Source organism: Onychostoma macrolepis, chromosome 13 (genome assembly GCF_012432095.1).
Source record: "Onychostoma macrolepis isolate SWU-2019 chromosome 13, ASM1243209v1, whole genome shotgun sequence".
Taxonomy (NCBI): Eukaryota; Metazoa; Chordata; class Actinopteri; order Cypriniformes; family Cyprinidae; genus Onychostoma; species Onychostoma macrolepis.
In genome coordinates this window covers 23,792,600-23,811,149 of record NC_081167.1, presented here as the reverse complement: position 1 = coordinate 23,811,149, position 18,550 = coordinate 23,792,600, and the positions used below count along the sequence as shown (strand labels likewise).

General features: G+C 38.4%; 1 protein-coding gene across 1 annotated transcript in view; it reads left to right on the top strand.

The window, feature by feature from the left end:
* The window catches only part of eys (eyes shut homolog), a 209,067-nt gene that overhangs the window by 83,519 nt on the left and 106,998 nt on the right, over positions 1-18,550 (top strand). The window contains exons 21-25 of the mRNA XM_058795808.1: positions 4,732-4,828; positions 6,757-6,864; positions 10,867-11,012; positions 15,784-15,955; positions 17,517-17,595. Coding sequence (XP_058651791.1) covers positions 4,732-4,828; positions 6,757-6,864; positions 10,867-11,012; positions 15,784-15,955; positions 17,517-17,595 — 602 coding nt within the window. The remainder of the gene's footprint in view (positions 1-4,731; positions 4,829-6,756; positions 6,865-10,866; positions 11,013-15,783; positions 15,956-17,516; positions 17,596-18,550) is intronic.

Here is an 18,550-nt window from a genome sequence, read left to right as displayed (position 1 = left end):
CAACATTTAATGGCATCACGTCAATGTGAATAGTGGTCAAAAAGGTTGGCAACTTAATTATATTGTCTCCTAAGACACCTTCTTTTAGCCATTGCATGTATCTTTGATAGGAAAGACAATCCCACAATAATGCTTCTCAACCTTTTTTACTCCAAGGCCCCCCTCCTCTCCAAATCAATACTTTAAGGTCGCCCCTCCCCCATTTGTATTCTAGTGTTATTACTTTTCAACTGCATGTTATTATTTTTAAAAATACAAAATAAATTCAAGGTAGATTTAAACCTTCAGTGTTCTTTTTTACCAAACATACTTTGCAAAAAATGTCACTTAATACATTTTTTACAACTTAAAGGTACTTTCTCTTCTCATTTATATAGTAATTTAAACGGAGAAGCACAAGTAAAGCTGCCATACCAAACAAAACATAAGAGATCCCAAAGGACTGCATATACAGATACATTCAGAATTATTAAACACCAAAATACAAATGAAAAATACAAACATTCTGAATCTGTGGAAACTGAAGGCGATCTGAAGGCGGGTCAACATTATCAATGAACACATTCCTTTGTCAGAACAAGCAATGATGTCTATGTTTGGATGTTCATATGTACATAAATATTACTGATCCTCACTAACATCACCAAAACATCTTTGGAGAGCATCTGTTATAACATCAATACATCAATTTTGACAATTACATGAATATACTGAACTTTGTTCATGTAGAAATACAATGTTATTTTGATCAGTGTGCCAAGAGTGCACATACACGGTTTGTTTGTGCATCAATAATAACAAACCCACCCGCGCCTAAGGTATGACTTCTGAATGTCACTATTGTTTTTACCTTGATTACAATCATTATCCATCAAAACTTTACTAGTGCGACAATTGTTTGCTTTGAAAGATTACTTGTTTTTAATTAACTTTAGTCAAATTTATTTGCAATCAACTGTAGCCAGCTGTACTTATGTTTACAAAAGTGTGAACCAAATGGCCCATATAATTAGCCTCTTAAGTCAACATCAGGTCAATGAACCATGGGCTTTCCATGGGAGAGGTCCTATCAGGTCATCATTAGGGTTACACTATCATTGGCTCTCCATGGGGTGTTATTGTACTGTTTGTAGCACATTTGTTACCAGGTATAAAGGTCTGGTCTCACAGACAGTACCTTGTGTTAAGATTGTTTGAAGGATGACATGCTAACATCACTGCTGAAGAACTGCTGCACTGCTACCTTCAATAAATTTTTCTCCCCACAAGAACTTTGGTCAAGCCCAGACAGCAAGCAGTGTCGGCCCAGATCCGGCCCACATCTGGCCCGCATGGATTTCACACGAGCCAGAAGTGGGCTGGATCTGGGCCAAAACTATTCTGCTGTCTGGGAGCTTACTTATTTTATGTATTAGAGAAATCTAGTACATTGGCGAGCCACCCAAACTTTGCTGTATTTGGCTCAGCCAAATACAGCAAAATCTAACAGCTTTATCCAAACAAAAGCTGTAGTTTGGTCTTTTGTCAGGTGTTTTGAGCCACCATTCAGTCACTATTTCACACAGCACAATGAGACATGGCTTGGGCTGCTCTGAAACAATCACAGATTACTTATGAGAGTTAAAGTAAGTTCAACATTAATTTAAAAAATGCATGTCAAGTTGGGCTGGGTATCGTTTCCTAATTTCCGATACCAATACCTTGACTTCGATACCGGTTCCTGAACGATACTTTTTTCGATTTCGGTTTCATTTTTTTCAGTTTCTTGACGTTTATACAGACTCAAAAGAGCCACTGCACAAAGGTACAAAATATATCCAACTCAAATCAGTGCAAATACTTTTAATAAAGCTCAAATAGTTTTCAGTTTACACATCTGCTAGGCTAGTTCAAAATAATAGGCTAAGGAAAAAATATAATAGCAGCTTACAAAGAACTTTCTCACATGTCATTGCTTTCCCAGGCCAGATACGTAGGGCCTGCTTCAGACCTGTGAACAGTGCAGAAGGTTAAGTAGAGTTTCTTTAAGTTAAACACATTTATCCTTTAATTAGATTCAGATAAATAAATTTTGTGTGTGTGTGTTTCATCACAATTAGCCTTTGAGCTGGAATCTCTCACTTTGTGTGTCCTGCTTTGTGTACATTCACTGGTTATTATAAATATTTAGCTTTGGCCCTATTTTGCTCATGTCTTTCAGATTGATGATCATGGGCCAAGGCTAATTACCAGTATGCTGTTGCTTTAAGACTGCATTCATAAATCTTGGTTATTTATAAAGATTGTTAATAATAGAAATGACTGTAGTTCACCTTGATAAATTCATCAAGCTAGTTAATGACTCTGGTTTAAATTTTAAAGAATTTGCTTGTTTGTGCTTAGTGCAACACACGTTGACCAACGATTCCTGGTCTTGTAAAACTTTAATTAATTTATTTATTATTTGTTTGTTGTATAGTAAATAAAAATAATTATTTAAATAAATGAATAATAAAATGTAAAATTACATTTGAATGCAAATAAACATACAGTATGACAATGTGGGACAAATTGGACATGAAATAGTTATATAAAAATATATATGTGTGTGTGTGTGTGTGTGTGTGTGTGTGTGTGTGTGCATGTATACTCTTAATGCAGATCTTTATTTGTTTTCAGATTTACTTGTTTCTCAATGTCTCAAGACTAACAGTGAACTTCAAACACCAAGACACATGGCTGTGTTGATATGGCTAAATTTCAAACTAGTCTCATATTTACTTTGGAAGGATGAGTTGTCCCAGGGATTACCTGCACGGCTTTGTGGGGAGCACAGAGGATGCTGGGAAAGAATGATGGAACATTTGTGCAAGCCACAGGTATCTTGCTCTATGTTTTGACAGTGAAGAAACTCCAGTCTCACTGTGTGTTCTTGCTGCAGATGCATTAATGTTGACACTCAAAAATTGTCCCTAGAGACACTGTGATTGACAGTTCATCATGGGCTGGTGCCAGCTGTATATAATCCAGCAGATATTGTACTGTGCATCCATAGTGGCAGAGACCCAATTCTCAATTGTGTTTGCTAGAATCTAATGGAAGGATGATATCTGGAATGAGATTGGGGGTTGATGCCAGTTCAAATCAGCCAACTCTAGAAATCATTGGAAAAACTTGTACACTTCCAGTCAGAAATCGTGTATTGATGAGTTTACAGGAAAGTATGTGCTCTCAAAACTCTCCTTTCTTTAAATTTTCATCAAATATTCACTGTCAAATGTCTTTAAAAATGTATTACTGGGTAATGATATTCTGTTTAGTTGCACTTGACCTTAACAAACCTTTTGTAGACACTTCTAACACTTGAGGGAATAATTCATGGCATGCATTAAATGCAGATAGAGCATATACTCATTTGGCTTTCTATTGTTGCTGTTATGAGTCATCTCTAATGTGTGCTTCAAAAAGATAAGGTAGAGTAGATGTTCTGCTGCATGTGTTAGAAAATAAAGTGTGCTTACTGGAACTGTAAATTTATTCGGTGGTGACTCAGAATGAAATCAAGCTTATTACGTTTCTGAAAACATAAGCAATGCTGGAGGATTCTCTTTTGTCTTTCCACTGTTGCGCAACATCTGCTCTCAACACTAAACCAATTAGACAATAAGCTCACAAGAATGCTAAAAGCTAGAAGGTCTGTGAAAGATGAAATTAAATGCAATAATTATATATGCATAAAAATGTTGTTTTGAAGAGTCATTAAATCATTAGGACAATGTTTGCCATTTAGAATTTGCAACTCACTCAATTTAGTAATTTCATTTAAATCCAAGTGAAATAGAAAATGTAGCATGACGAAAATCCATTGCAAGAATTACCAAAACAATAGCTATAGTATAATATAAAATATTTATTTTTAAATTAAACTTTTGTAACGTTTGAATGTAATCAAGATGTTCGATCAGGTTTTAGGCATCGTGAACTTTCCCTCCTCCCTTGTTGTGTCGAAATTACAGATGAAATTATAGATGCATGTCTTAACGTCCACCTCTGGTTCAAAGAACGTTATCACCTCTGCTATCTTCTCCAACGCTAACAAGAACAGTCGTCAACTTTCTCTTTGAGCTTCAAAGAGATTCCGGGGGGGAAGGAACGATTCCCCCATCCCTACGAGGAGCCACTACCCGTGGCCCAGACACACCCAAAAGCCACAATACACATAGGAAAGGGCATTGTCTCCATTTATCCACAATCAAACTGTTCCAAAATGTATATAGTGTATTCCTGTGTATATAGCATTTTTTCAGGCACAAAGTGTCTTGCTGAGCAGACGATGAGCTTACAGCGGCAGTGCTCCGACAAAAGCTGAATATTCACGTCTCCCAGGACCTTTTCCCCAACAAGAGCCCTGAGCTGATTACACCCCCTCCTCCCCTTCATCCTCGTAATGAACATGAGCAAAGAGGCCCCTGAACTTCACCTCCTCCGTCTCCCCCATCTTAACGAGATCCTCTCCACACTTCCACCATGAGCCCTCAGCCTAATCTGTGGAGGCACTGAGGTATTATTAGAGCCGCTAGATTCCTCGGAGGAGACGCCAGGAGCGCGAGGCCTGGCAGATGAGATGGGCTATAGGGAGGTGCACAGTTCCATTAAGATGGCATTCACCAAGGGCCTTTGTTATCATTGATCCTAACGCTTTCAGGGAGCAGTGAGACTTACTGATCCATGACCATCTCATCTGTCTTGCAGGGTTTGAGGGAACTCACTGTGAAATTGATAGCGATGACTGTGTCTCAAGACCTTGTCAGAACCAAGGCCATTGTGTGGATGGGGTCAACAGTTACAGGTCTTTTTGCCTTTTATTTCTAATTTTAGTTCTCTGTTGTGTTTGTTTGTGCTTCAGCAGATATGTTGCCATCTGGCACTGTGTTGTGTTAAAGGGACAGTTCACCCAAAAATGAAAATCTTGTCATCAATTAGTCACCTCCAATGTCGTTTTAAACCTCTATGAATTTATTTATTGCTTAGAACTTATTTCACAAAAGAAGCCGTTATGTAACTTTTTTCCTCCATAAATTGATGGTTCACAGTGATCACATCTGTCAAGTTTTAAAAAGAACAAACAACACCACAAAAATCCGACAGAATGAGCAAACAGTCTAAACAGCATAGTGACAGAATTGTTATTCTTGGGCGAACTATCCCTTTAAGAACTCACAAGACAATATCAACATGCAGTGAGAAACATTTGTTGAAAAGTCTGTCCTGAAATATTTTAATTTAATTGCTCATAAAATATTATCTTGCTCATATCTGATCTTAAAAATTAAAAAAAAAAAAAAATTACTTGTTTAATAAATCATTAGAATACACATTTTAAACTAAACTAAAATTGCCTTGTTTTTAATAATATCATAATACATTAATAATAATAATAATACATTAATAATTTAAATGTTTTTTTGTTTGTTTTTTTACAAAATATGTATACATTTTAATTTATTCATTACAGAAATACCAAATAAAAACATCCTGATTAATTAAGTTTTATTAAGTTTAAATTCCTTTACATTTTAAAGGAAGAACTATTTCCTTATGTACAACTGGATTTTGTGCATGTGCTGGAATGGACCATTTCAGATCCTGGCTCCACATTTTAGTTAGATTAAGGTCAAATTCTGACTTGACTTCTGCTTTTGCAGATCAGTTGTTGTTCTACAGTTCCCAAAGCAGCCCATTTACTTCCTCTACAGCACAGTTGAGGTTTGGTATTTTCCAAACATAATACTTTGTACATTTACCAGAAAAGGTCCGTTTTTGGCTTGTATGCCCACATGTCTGTTTTTTCCATTGTAGTTTTTTGGAACCCCAGTTTTAGTACAGTAGAGATGACAGCCATTTATTTATTTATGGAAGAACAGTCTGTAGTTTTCTCTGTGATATCTTCACATTTTGTTGGGTCAGTCTTACTACGCAGTGCATTTTTATGCACCCATCATATGCACTTCTCATCAAAGGTTTGAGCTCATGGATTCACAATAAGAAATAATTACTTTTATTCAGCAAGGATGCATTATATTGATCAAATGTGACAGTAAAAACAATTTTACAGAAGATTTCTATTTCAAATAAATGCTATAACAAATTTGAACTTTCCATTCATCAAATAATCCTGTAAAAAATCAGTTTTCACAAAAAATATTAACTGTTTTATTTATTGTATTCAATGCTGATGATTATAACAAATGTTTCTTGAGCACCAAATATTAGAATGATTTCTGAAGAATCATGTGACACTGGAGACTGGAGTAATGGCTGCTAAAAAAATCCGCTTTACTATCACAAAAATAAATTACATTTTAAAATTATATTAAAATAGAAAACTGTTATTTTAATATTTTAATAAAAATTGCTGTATTTTTTAGATTGACAAGTTCAGCCTTGATAGGCATAAAACACTTCTTTCAAAACTATTTAAAATTACAGACCCCAAACTTTTAAACAGTAGTGTATGTCTTAATATATTGGCTAAAATATCAAAAATTTCAAATCATAAAGGGTTTCTTTTATTGAAATTAACTGAATATGAGGTTGAATTTTAAGTTTATTATTATTATCATATTAACAACCATTAAAATAATAATGTATTATTGTCATGTCTTGTAGATCTTGTGATATAAACTCACATTTTGGTTGCATGATCCCAGATAAAAAAAAAGTGTTGGTTTTTTTTCACAACTGTAAACCGATCCTCCTTTTGTCATCTCTGTGCAGCTGTTTTTGCAAGCCAGGTTTCTCGGGCCAACGCTGTGAGGAAGACATCAATGAGTGCGCATCCAACCCCTGCCAGAACCGAGGCACCTGCCAAGACCTTGTGAACGGGTAAGTACCATGGCAACACCGAATTGCACTTTTTCCACTCTGTACCGCAACCCCCATAAATTGATTATGATGTAGGGGCCCAAGTATCCTCTCTGAACTGTTTGTTTTTACTAGACGGTCTAGAAATGAGACACGTTTGAGAGATGCTGGTATTATTGTCTAAAGTGCTTCAGCTTATAATGAAGGTCCTTTTTCATCCTTGACATATATAAGCTGCTGGTCTAAACACAAGTGAGAATACTTCAGCAGGTTCGCATCACGCCTCTATATTGGCTTTCCACTACTAGATCTTTCTTCTCCTCGTTGTGCTTTAATGGGCGCCCCAGGGCCGCTCTTGGTTCAGTCCGACATATGGGCAGTGGAATCCCGAGGCCAATTTGAGTCCTAAATGGTTTGTCTCCATTTTGTCTCCTATCATGTACGGGCTCCCCTGTGATCATCTGCTCCCAGCGTTCTGGCAGAATTGCTTCCGTCTGAGGGATTTCACTTCAGGTGTTTCCGTTTGCTCACAACTTATTCTCTTCCACACAAGTGCACTTTTGACACGGCAGGGCTTGCTTTAGAGGAGATCGTTCTCAGCGGAGGTCTTTTACCTTGTCCTGTCAGAAGTCGGTGTGTTTGTATGTAGTTTACTGACAATAGTAGTTTACAGATGTTTACTTTGATACTCCTTGTAGGCTACAGCATACAGGATGTTGTTCAAGACCAAGGAGGTCAAGGTTTGGCTAGTTTGCATGATCCAGATTGTCCCTGCTGGTAGATGTCATAACTACTATGTCTGGCTGCAAAAAACCTTTTCTTTTTTTTATTGATGAAGATTGAAAATAATCATGTTTTCTAGCAGGATAGCTTTTTGCAAGCAACATATACATCTCTAATATATCATTTTATTATAAATGTTCTACTTATGCTTGATTTGTACACTTAAATACACTTACATTGTTCTACAGAAAATGTTTCATTGGATCTCAACATACTTTGTGTATCTATAATTTTTTTTTCTCCTTTTGTATATTGTGCTAAAAACACAAATTGTTTTTAATGACGCTTTTTCACATTCTTTCTGACTCTTTCTATCATCAAACTTAGAGTTTAACCTGACGTGAAAATGCTGATGTCATAGAATAAAATGTGAAAAGATAAACTATATTGGCCAAAGATATCCATCTAGCGCATGTTTGTATAACCCAGGGTTTTGCTAACCCCATTTTTTTTTTTATGTAAAAAAGAAATAAAAACAATAGAGCTAAAATACTTACTAAAAAAACATGCATGTCATTTTTGATGCATATTTTACCTGCATATCATGTGATCAACATCAGAGAACTCTAAACTTGTGAATGTGTTGTTAAAATATTGAAACTTCATAAGGGGTATTGCACATTATTATTTTAGTTTGGAGGGTTTCGTTTGACATAGTTCTATCTTTTGAAAGAATACGCATTGGCTCCGTTTTTTTGTAACATTATTTTGAATTGTTAAAAATGTGGTGTTGTTTATATATAAATGTATATGTCATTATTTACAGAAGTAAATAAACCATTTACTAGAAAAGAGCCAGTACTGTAGGTTTCAGTAAATGGGGAATATCTTACATTTATAGCTATTTTTTTTATAGTGCATTAAACACTTTTATTTCAAAAGATCAAGGCAAAACCTCTTTACTGTACTATACAGAATTAAGAGAAAATATAAAAAAAGAACACTAAAGTGAACAAAACAAACCAGCCAAAAATCACAGCGGGACACAAAATGCCTTATTTGTCAGGGTGCTCTCGAGCCAGGGAAACAAGGAGACGAGGGATAACCAAAAACTAGGATTTATTATAAACGCAGGTACACAGGAGACATGGAACATCCAAAAAGACAATTAACAGCTGACAAGACGACAGGGAAACACAGGGCTTATAAACGGAACAAAATCAAACGAGGAGAACTGTAACAGGTGGGGAACAAATCAAACACGGCTGGAGACTAAAGAACTCAATGACAGGAACAGGACCAAACCAAATATGGGCACGAGAGGAGGGGAAACAATACAGGACTGACATTACTCCCCCCTCCCGGAAGGCGCGTCCCGCGCCTAGCAACATCCAACGGGGAGGGGGGATGCCATGGCGGGTCAGGGGAGTCCGGCGGCCATGGGACTCGGGATGCCATGGCGCATCAGGGGAGTCCGCCGGCCATGGCGGGTCAGGGGACTCGGGAAATTAGAGGTGGTCTTTGGCTGGGGCTCAGGGGAAGCAGACTCTTGGGAGCGCCTTTGTGGCGCAGGCACTGGGGGGCGCTCTGGCAGCGCGGTGCTGGACGGGACCAGCGGAGACTCTTGGGGGCGCCTTTGTGGCGCAGGCACTGGGGGGCGCTCTGAAAGCGCAGGCACTGGGGGGCGCTCTGAAAGCGCGGTGCTGGACGGGACCAGCCGAGACTCTTGGGGGCGCCTTCGTGGCGCAGGCACTGGGGGGGGCGTTCTGGAAGCGTGGGCTTTTGGGAGCGCCTTCGTGGCGCAGGCACTGGGGGGCACTCTGGCAGCGCGGAGCTGGACGGGACCAGCGGAGGCACAGGAGGCCACTTGCGAGGGGCAGGCACTGGCGGGCACTTGCGAGGGGCAGGCACTGGCGGGCACAACATCCCCTCGTACTCCACCAATAACCCTAGGGGTACCTGTGGGATATCCATACTCCCTGTCGGCGGGCCTGCCATATTCTCTGCCGGCGAGCTTGCCACACTCTCTGCCGGCGGGCTTGCCACACTCTCTGCCGGCGGGCTTGCATGGGCCGCGAACGGTGGTGTGAATTTCCCCGCTGACGGCGGGCTAGGGAGAGCCGCGGACGGCGGCTTGTGAGATTGAGCCGCAGACGGCAGCAGGCTTTCGTGGGCCGCGAACGGCGGCGGGCTTACTTGGGCCGCGAACAGCGGCGGGCTTGCGTGAGCCGCAAGCGGGCGGCTGGTGAGAGGGAGCCGCGGACGGCGGCTGGCTTGCGTGGGCCGCGAACGGTGGCTGGTGAGGGGGGGCCGCGGACGGCAGCGGGTTGGTTCTGGATCGGGGCTGGACTCTCTCCAGACACCGGAGGATCCCTTCCCTCCAGTTCAGTCCTGTGGTGTCTGGGAGGTCCACGGGGCGATGGTAATTAGCCCCGATCCAGAACAGTGAGTTGATGGTGGCATCCTCCCACGCCATCGCCGCGGTGAGCCTGCAGAACTCCCAGGCGAACTCCACGAAGGGGAGATCTCTGCAGGCTAGGGCGACGAACTCTGTGGCGACCTCCATCACCGCGGGGGTGAAACAAAAATCAGGAACAACCAAAAACTGACAAAACGTGGAAAACCAAAACGAGGGGAAAACGGAAGAGGTTACGGTTTAGGTCAGCTGTTCTGTCAGGGTGCTCTCGAGCCAGGGAAACGAGGAGACGAGGGATAACCAAAAACTAGGATTTATTATAAACGCAGGAACACAGGAGACATGGAACATCCAAGAAGACAATAAGACAATTAACAGCTGACAAGACGACAGGGAAACACAGGGCTTATAAACGGAACAAAATCAAACGAGGAGAACTGTAACAGGTGGGGAACAAATCAAACACGGCTGGAGACTAAAGAACTCAATGACAGGAACAGGAACAAACCAAATATGGGCACGAGAGGAGGGGAAACACAAGACAGGACTGACACTATTAAAGTATGAATATATGCTACAAGAGATTCTTTCCATCACAGAACCACTGAACTGGCCAAGTCCTCACAGATTAGACAGGTGACAGGATATTTGAAACCAAGTCAGCTTGTCAGTCATTTTGTCCGATGATAGCAGCAGCCAAAGTCATGATTAACAGACACGCTACACATCTTTTTGCTGTCAGTCAGACTTTTTCCTGTCTTGCCAGTTTTCCTAAAAACACTTCATGCAGATATGGTACCATTTTGTTTGGCAGACATCTGTGTCACAGCCAGGGATTTTAAAAAGAAGATTTGGCTAATAATGTTATTTTTGTGCATTTTCAGTTTCCAGTGCAACTGTGTCACCGGATATTTCGGAACGCTTTGCAACCTGGACATAAACGAATGTGAAGCTTCCCCCTGCCTCCATGATTCTGTGTGCATCAACAAACCTGGGGGATTCATATGTGTCTGCCGTACTGGCTTCTCAGGTACGTCCCCCTCGGCCAGAGACCGAGACACAAAATCAATGAGAGAAACCAGGGCTTATCGTGTCTACACGGGCTGCGTTCCCCAGCCTGACAGATTCTCAGTGGAAAGAACACACAAATAGCTCATCAGCACATTTACCACTTTAATTAGATCGCACACTCCCACCAATATCTACACACACACACACTCACATACACAGATTCACCTTGAGTTAACTAAACACCTCCTCCTCATCCTCTGCATTTTAATCAAGCACTTCCTCGTCTCCTCAGTCTTTTTTCTTTCACTGTTTTCCGCTTTCCCCAGGGTGATCTCATCCTTATTCGTGGGCATTCTTTCATTTGTGTATGTTTGGATAGGCACTGCAATTGTACAATGTCAATATATTGAAAGCATCTAAAATGTAAACACTTCATAAACATGCAATCTTGACAGATCTTCTGAAAACTGGTCTAAACTGAACTTGACAGGTGAGTAAGTTTAGTACTCAGAAAAAAAATCTGTATCCTGGCTGTTGTTTATTTGTCAATGATAAAGAACTTTTTAAATGCCAAATACACTTATGAATTAAATCCAGGTGGGATTAATAAGAATAAAATTTGTACTCTCTATATACTGTAAATAGTTGTAACCTGAAATTGTTACCTTAAGGAGATACTGTATTTCTTCATGATATATCCCTTAAATTTATACTTGTTTGTGTAACCTAATTTGTTTAGTTTGATTCAGTTACTTTTTTCTTGATTACAATCATTTCATTTAGATGTTAGGCCATTTATTTTGTAGGTAATTTGTTTTTCAGTAAATGTGCTAATTTAATTAACATACACTACCATTGAAATGTTTGAGGTCAGCAAGTGTTTCTAATTAAGAAATTGAACACTTGTATTCAGCTAGGATGCATTTAGAGACCAAATCAGCATATTAGAATAATTTCTGAAGGATCAAGTGGCACTGAAGACTGGAGTAATGATGCTGAAAATTCAGCTTTACCGTCACAAAAATAAAAAATGCATTCAATTAGAAAAGTTATTATAATTTGTAATAATATTTTACAGTATTCCCATTTTACTGTACTTTTAATCAAATAAGTGCAGCCTTGATGAAATAAAAATTTACAGACCTTTTGAATGGTATTATAAAAGCTCAACAAGTGTGAAATATAAGCAAATCAACATCAATATTATATTTAATTTGTGATGTCTCTGTCTTTGTGTTGTCTTTTTTTATATATATATATAAATGAAATAATCAACATATTAGGAAATATTTGTAAACAATTGCACCTTTTACATACTGTGCATACAAGACTTTATCCTTTAGATACGTCAATACCTTGACATTGTACATGTCGTTATCTGTTGTATCTAAACACGTGTGCTAGAACCTCAGGTTACGTGCAAACACCTATTAATACTTAAGGCCATTAATAATTAAGGCCATTACGCTCCTAGCCTACTTATCAATGCTGTTTTTTTTGGGGGTTTTTTTTTTAAGCGTAATCTCAATCGCCATCAGCCGGCTTGAAGATTAATTTCATTTGTCTTTTGTACTGTATCATCAATTTATCCTCATCCTGCTGAGGGGAAAGAAGGAAATCTCAGAGGCACGGAAACTCCTGGGAGAGCTCAGCCTGACACACAGGCCCTAATTCCCACAGAAACCTCTTTTATTATCAGGCCCCTCTCTGCCTTGCACCAGTCATTACTTTCCTCTCAGCTCTGGGCTCATCTGAGGAATCGGACGCGTCCCCTGAGAGCTCAGGCTGGAGGATATATTCTGGATTGGTTCAACCAACTGGGGCTCAGAGGAAATATTTGCCCTAATAAGACATGTAACGGCATCGCAACTTCTTGAGAAGGCGCAATCAAAGATACAAAAGGCAATATGCGTCAGCCTGCCATCCGACGTGTCTCTGTGGCTGATCTGCGGCAAAATGATTTTTAAATTGAAATGGTGTGTTGCTCAGGCACACCATATTATGTGCCTCGTTCGATGAAATTACGTTATTTGTGATTTTGCTTGGATCTAGTAAGTGTCTCCTTCACTGTGATCGCCAGCTTTGCATGAAAAAAGGCAGAGAAAGTTGATACAATGTCTGTCTGTTATATTATTTGATGATGTAGCATCTAAAGCTAAGAAGCCTACACGATAGCTGTTTTTCATTCATATCGCTTTAGATGCATTTTTTAGTATAGCGTATATAAAGACTGACATGCAGTTGCCCCATATAGAGGACTATGAGTGCCATATTAATACATTTTTCATCATTCAAATCTGTCAAAATGTTTTTCAACAAATAAAACATGTCCATTTATTTTAAATGTTTAAATGTACAGTTGTTTTTTTTTACATGGCACTATAAAGTTATGTTTTATTTATTATTTTATTTTTTAATGTTTTAATAATACATTATTTATTTGGAATATTTTATGACTGAAAGATGTGTTTTTTTTTTTTAAATGGTAAAACAAGTATTTTAATTTAAATTCTATTGATTGAAATTAATCAATAATTAAAATATCAAGGGAAATATTCAGCAGTTATGATTTTTGATAATTGTTCAGCCGGTTCTTGCTCTTTGAAGCTGCAAAGCACTTGCAAGAGATTTCCTACTCTTTCTCTCCTATTTTATCTTCTGTGTAGTGTTTATTTATTTATTTTCTTTTTCAGCCTTTTTTTCTTCAATGGCTTTCTTTGCGTTGCTCTAGTTCTCTCTTTTTTGGTCTCTTGGATAGAAAATCTGATAACTCGCTGTGGGTTTGAGAAGTTCCTGCAGAGAGGAGTAATTGAGGAGTGGAGGAGAAGATTATGGTTTTTTTCTCTCTCTCCTCTCAGATGAGTACAGTGAGCACCCTTAAGAAAGCCAACATTAGGATTAACCCAACAGCTTTATAATCTCTCCCCTGCTTGGCTTCTCATATTCTACAAAGTCTGATAGGACGGCGCATTATTTGTCAAATCAGACAAGGAAATGCCGATTAAGAGGGTTTTGTATAATCTCATTAGGAGCGCTGACAGTGTAAATGTATTGTCTATGAAGCGAGGCTCGTGTGCACTTCCTTATAGTCTACAGTCTTGATAGTGTCGTACGAAGCAGCGAAATATGAAGTACTTGATTGATGGCTGACTACAAACAGCATGCCGTGACTGAATATCAAAAGCCGGTTTGTGTTTTGGGGTTAATAAGTTTTTTACAGTTAATTCATACCCAGTCGATACACTGACACTTTGTTGTGTTTGCAGATGACTATCCGCAGGGAAATAAATTCATTACGGCTTAACCAGGAGGTCAATATGAAGGGAATTAACAACGGTCCGTGAATGAGCAATTGGGAAAAACACTTTAATTAGAGGATGTTAATGATCTGCCTCATTGTTATGTTTTAGTTCCTTTTATTTATCCACGTTGCCTTCGAGACACACCAAAACACTTCAGCATGAAGAACGGCGCTGAGTAAGAAAGGTTGAAAACTTCTTTATTGAGAAACACCACAGGTAGTTGTTTGTTTTCTCACTGGCTATGTATTGAGCAGTGAGTAATTGAAATAAAGCTTTCATTTATTGTCAGAGCATGACCTGAACTGCGACTGATGGCGTCGCTTTCACCCGAAGTGACTGAATTATTTGTGTAGTCAAGCGTGAATTAAGTTTACATTCCTGTAATATCAGCATATGATTCATAATGTTTAAAAGATCGCTTCTGCACTTTATTTAGATGTCTCGGGGCTTTTGGAAATGCTTCCATTTGTTTGTGTAGTTACAGGGAGGAAGAATAATGGCTGTGTGCTCTTTAGTATCGCAGCTCTTTGGCTCTCATTTTTATCTCCGTCATTTGTCAACCTGTCCCTGGGTGTCTACGGAGTCTTACTCGCCTCTGGATTTAACAGGCTCTTCCCAACTTATTGAATTTACAGCTTTTTTCCAGGTAAATTATGACCTATTAGGGTGTTTGTTACCGAACCTTTTTGTAGTGGATTTTACGTCATTCGACTTGGTCATAAATCCAGGTTAGAGAATAATGCACTCTGTACCCAGTGACACACAAAAGCGTGACTACACATTTAGAAATACACAAATTAGAAATATCCCGCAAATTGAAGTACTAATACCTCCCATTGAACACCTCCATTTGTACTACTATTTGAGACAAATCAAGAGGAAAAAAATGACAAATTAATTCATTTGAAATAAGACTTACCATGAGCAGACGATCATATATTTTTTATTCTGTGAGAACTGTGCAAATAATATATTTAAAATACAAAAACAAATTTTGTTTATACACTTTTTTTATGCTTATACTCATCTTTTAATGTTTTCTGTTGTTAGTGGAATACACTGCTACCAACGACAAGGTCCTTGAATGCCTCACAAAATGGTTATAGATGTTAAATTTTGTATTTCAAATAAAATTTTAAATGCTTTCAGAATTATGGATTGGCATAATCAACTATATTTCTGATAGCTGACAGATGATATTAAAGGTTGATAGAACATTCTTTGAAAATGTGCTTTTTAACCTAATTAAAGATTTTATTAACCGTTAGCCTCATCTTAACTTAAGGCTAATTAACTTACTTATTTAGAAAATTAGACTTGCTTTTCATCTTTTGGTTTGGGTTTTTGCAAAACTGTACCACATTGTTCTTATACACGTACCTTTTATTAATTTTTTCACCTTGATATCCGAGATCACCTTGATTTACAAGAATTTCTAAACGCTGAATGTAATGTATTTATATGGTATTGATTTTGTTCTTCCTAAAGGTAAATGGTGCGAGCTGAACGTTGATGAGTGCAAATCTAATCCATGCCGAAACAACGGGAGGTGCATCGATGGTCTTAATGGTTACCAGTGTGCGTGCTCCAGAGGTTTCATGGGCTATCACTGTGAGAGAAACATTGATGAGTGCTCATCCAACCCCTGTGTTCATGGGAGGTACATTAACCTTGCTGAGCTGTAACGATGTGTATTTCAAGCTCTGTGATTGAGAGCTTTGTAAATGGCCATCACATCCATTCTGAAAGAGACGGTACCTGTGAGTCTTTTAAAAAAACTAAATGTGCTTGCAATCCTTCTTGCCAACTCACTCTCAATTAGCTGTTTGGCAGTCTGGTACTCAGTAAACACAACATAATTAGTCATTACCAGCTGTTTCTTGCACTTTGAGCATCTAACCAAGTTACAGTAATAACTTGATTTTATATAAAGTGCTAATGCCTTAAATAGTCACAGTTTGGGTAGAACACATTACTACACCGTACTTGGGGAAACATCTCAGCTCTGTCATTTTGAAGTGTTTATATGATGTAGACTGCATGCTGTCAATGTAATAATAAGGAATATAACAGGACTCAACAATAAGAATTTAGTTTTTTTTTTCTACTGTCCAGGTAAATAACTAATTTCTGGAAATTCAGCTATAACTTAACAACTATAAACTATTAAGTGAAACATACTTTTTCAGAAAAATGCTGATATTATTTGTAAATATTTAAGCATATTTATGCCTCCAGCACAATCAAGAATAAATCTCAGTTGATTGATTAATTATAGATATATTATTATTACTACTACCACTAACTGTCTTCCCTCAATGTTTATTTGACAATAACTATTTTCCATTTGAACATATTATAAAATGTTATTTATTTTCAGTTAATTTTATTCCAATCTTACTCCTCTTTAGTGTCATATGAGATTTCAGAAAACATTTTAATATGCTGATTTGATACTCAAAACATTTCTTTTGGGCATGAACTCATTCCAATTATTCCAATTATATTATTGTCTGCCAGTGTGTACATCAAGTTGTATTAATGCACAATACATCAGGCAAAACCAAAGGTTTTCATTTGTAAGGCATGAAAACACATATGTGATCAATAAATGTCTATGCTGGCTTGTCAAAACTCTTACGCTGGCCCTGGGCCGTCTTTATTGTTGAGCCCTGTAAAATCTAGAAATGAAAGGGGACACAGTTCATGCAGATAAACATGCTCAGGTTTATAAATAGATGCATCTTTAAATTTTATAATCCCATTATATTGCTTATGAGTTTTTAGGATGGATAAAAGATACGGGTTGTCACCCGACATTAGCTGTTAAACCGGGAAATGAGCTGTTTAATCACAGCCTAGTAAATGTTGCACTTGCACATTAATTAACCATCAATGTGACTTTATCAAGACAGCAGCAGTGCCAGAGTTGCAGTGGCATGTACAACATGACTTTCTAACATTTATTTGAATTGACTATATTATTTACAGGACCCTCACTTATGAAAATCATTTATACAAGCTTGTTGTTTTATTAGTCCTGCTGTTCTGGCGTGTTTATATACTGTACTGTAAAGCCTCTGTCAGAAATCACTGCGCAGGTAAATGTGGTTGAGGTTGCAGCTTCATTGACATGTAAAATCATCTCTCATAAATCATAAATAATGAATGCGGAATTTGCACATGTCAGGGCACATAAACAATCTCTTTTGTCATTGCAGTTGCCTGGATGAAATGGATGCATACAGCTGTCAGTGTGAGGTTGGATGGACCGGTCACAGATGTGAGATCAACATTAATGTAAGCATGTTCTTTTTGAGCCTCTCAGGTTGTCAGTACATCTTGTAAGTTATCAGAGCGTGAGTTATTATTGTTGTATGCGTGCATGTGTGTCTGTGTATGTATGTATGTATTTAAATTATTATTCCATTCTAAATATATAATTTATTTTTATACTGTATGTAGTATCTTTAAAGTACAAAAATAATATTTTTTTAAATGAACAAATTAAAGATTAATAATAATAATTAGTAAAGAAATTTAAGAATACTTTTTTTAAATCATTGTCAGTGTTCAGCATTCATGAACCTGTGATGACATGTTGTAAAGATTCAGTCCACTGAAGGCGAGCGTAGTGAGAACCCAAGTGCAGTTTATTAAACAAAGTGTAATCCAAACAAAGACGGACTTGACTAGGCATAAATGAATGAATGATGCATTTGTATAGCGCTTTATTGTGTATTGCTGTACACCCAAAGCGCTTTACAATCATGTAGGGGGGGTCTCTCCTCAACCACCACCGGTGTGCAGCATCCACTTGGATGATGTGACGGCAGCCACAGGACAACGGCGCCAGTGCGCTCACCACACACCAGCTACAGGTGGAGAGGAGCAGCCTGTTCTCACTAAATTCCGTGTAATGTTCACGGACTTAATTAACCTCCGAATCTGTGGTGGCATCACGGAATCGCCGAAAATTCCATGATGGGCTCACAGAAGTGATACCAATGTAAGTCAGTGACAGGCATCAGCCGTGGTCCACGCACGGATCCACTGGTTCAACACCAGCGCTGCATCGGACCATGTAAAAAGAGTGACTCCGATGCAGTTATATTTTGTATATAAATTTCTACTTTCACTGGAGTACCTAACCCCACCCCTACCCTAAACCTACCCACTTCTGAACCATATAAAACACACACAGGCAAATATAAGTGCTGTCACAGGTATTTATTGCAAAAACTGTCCATAAACA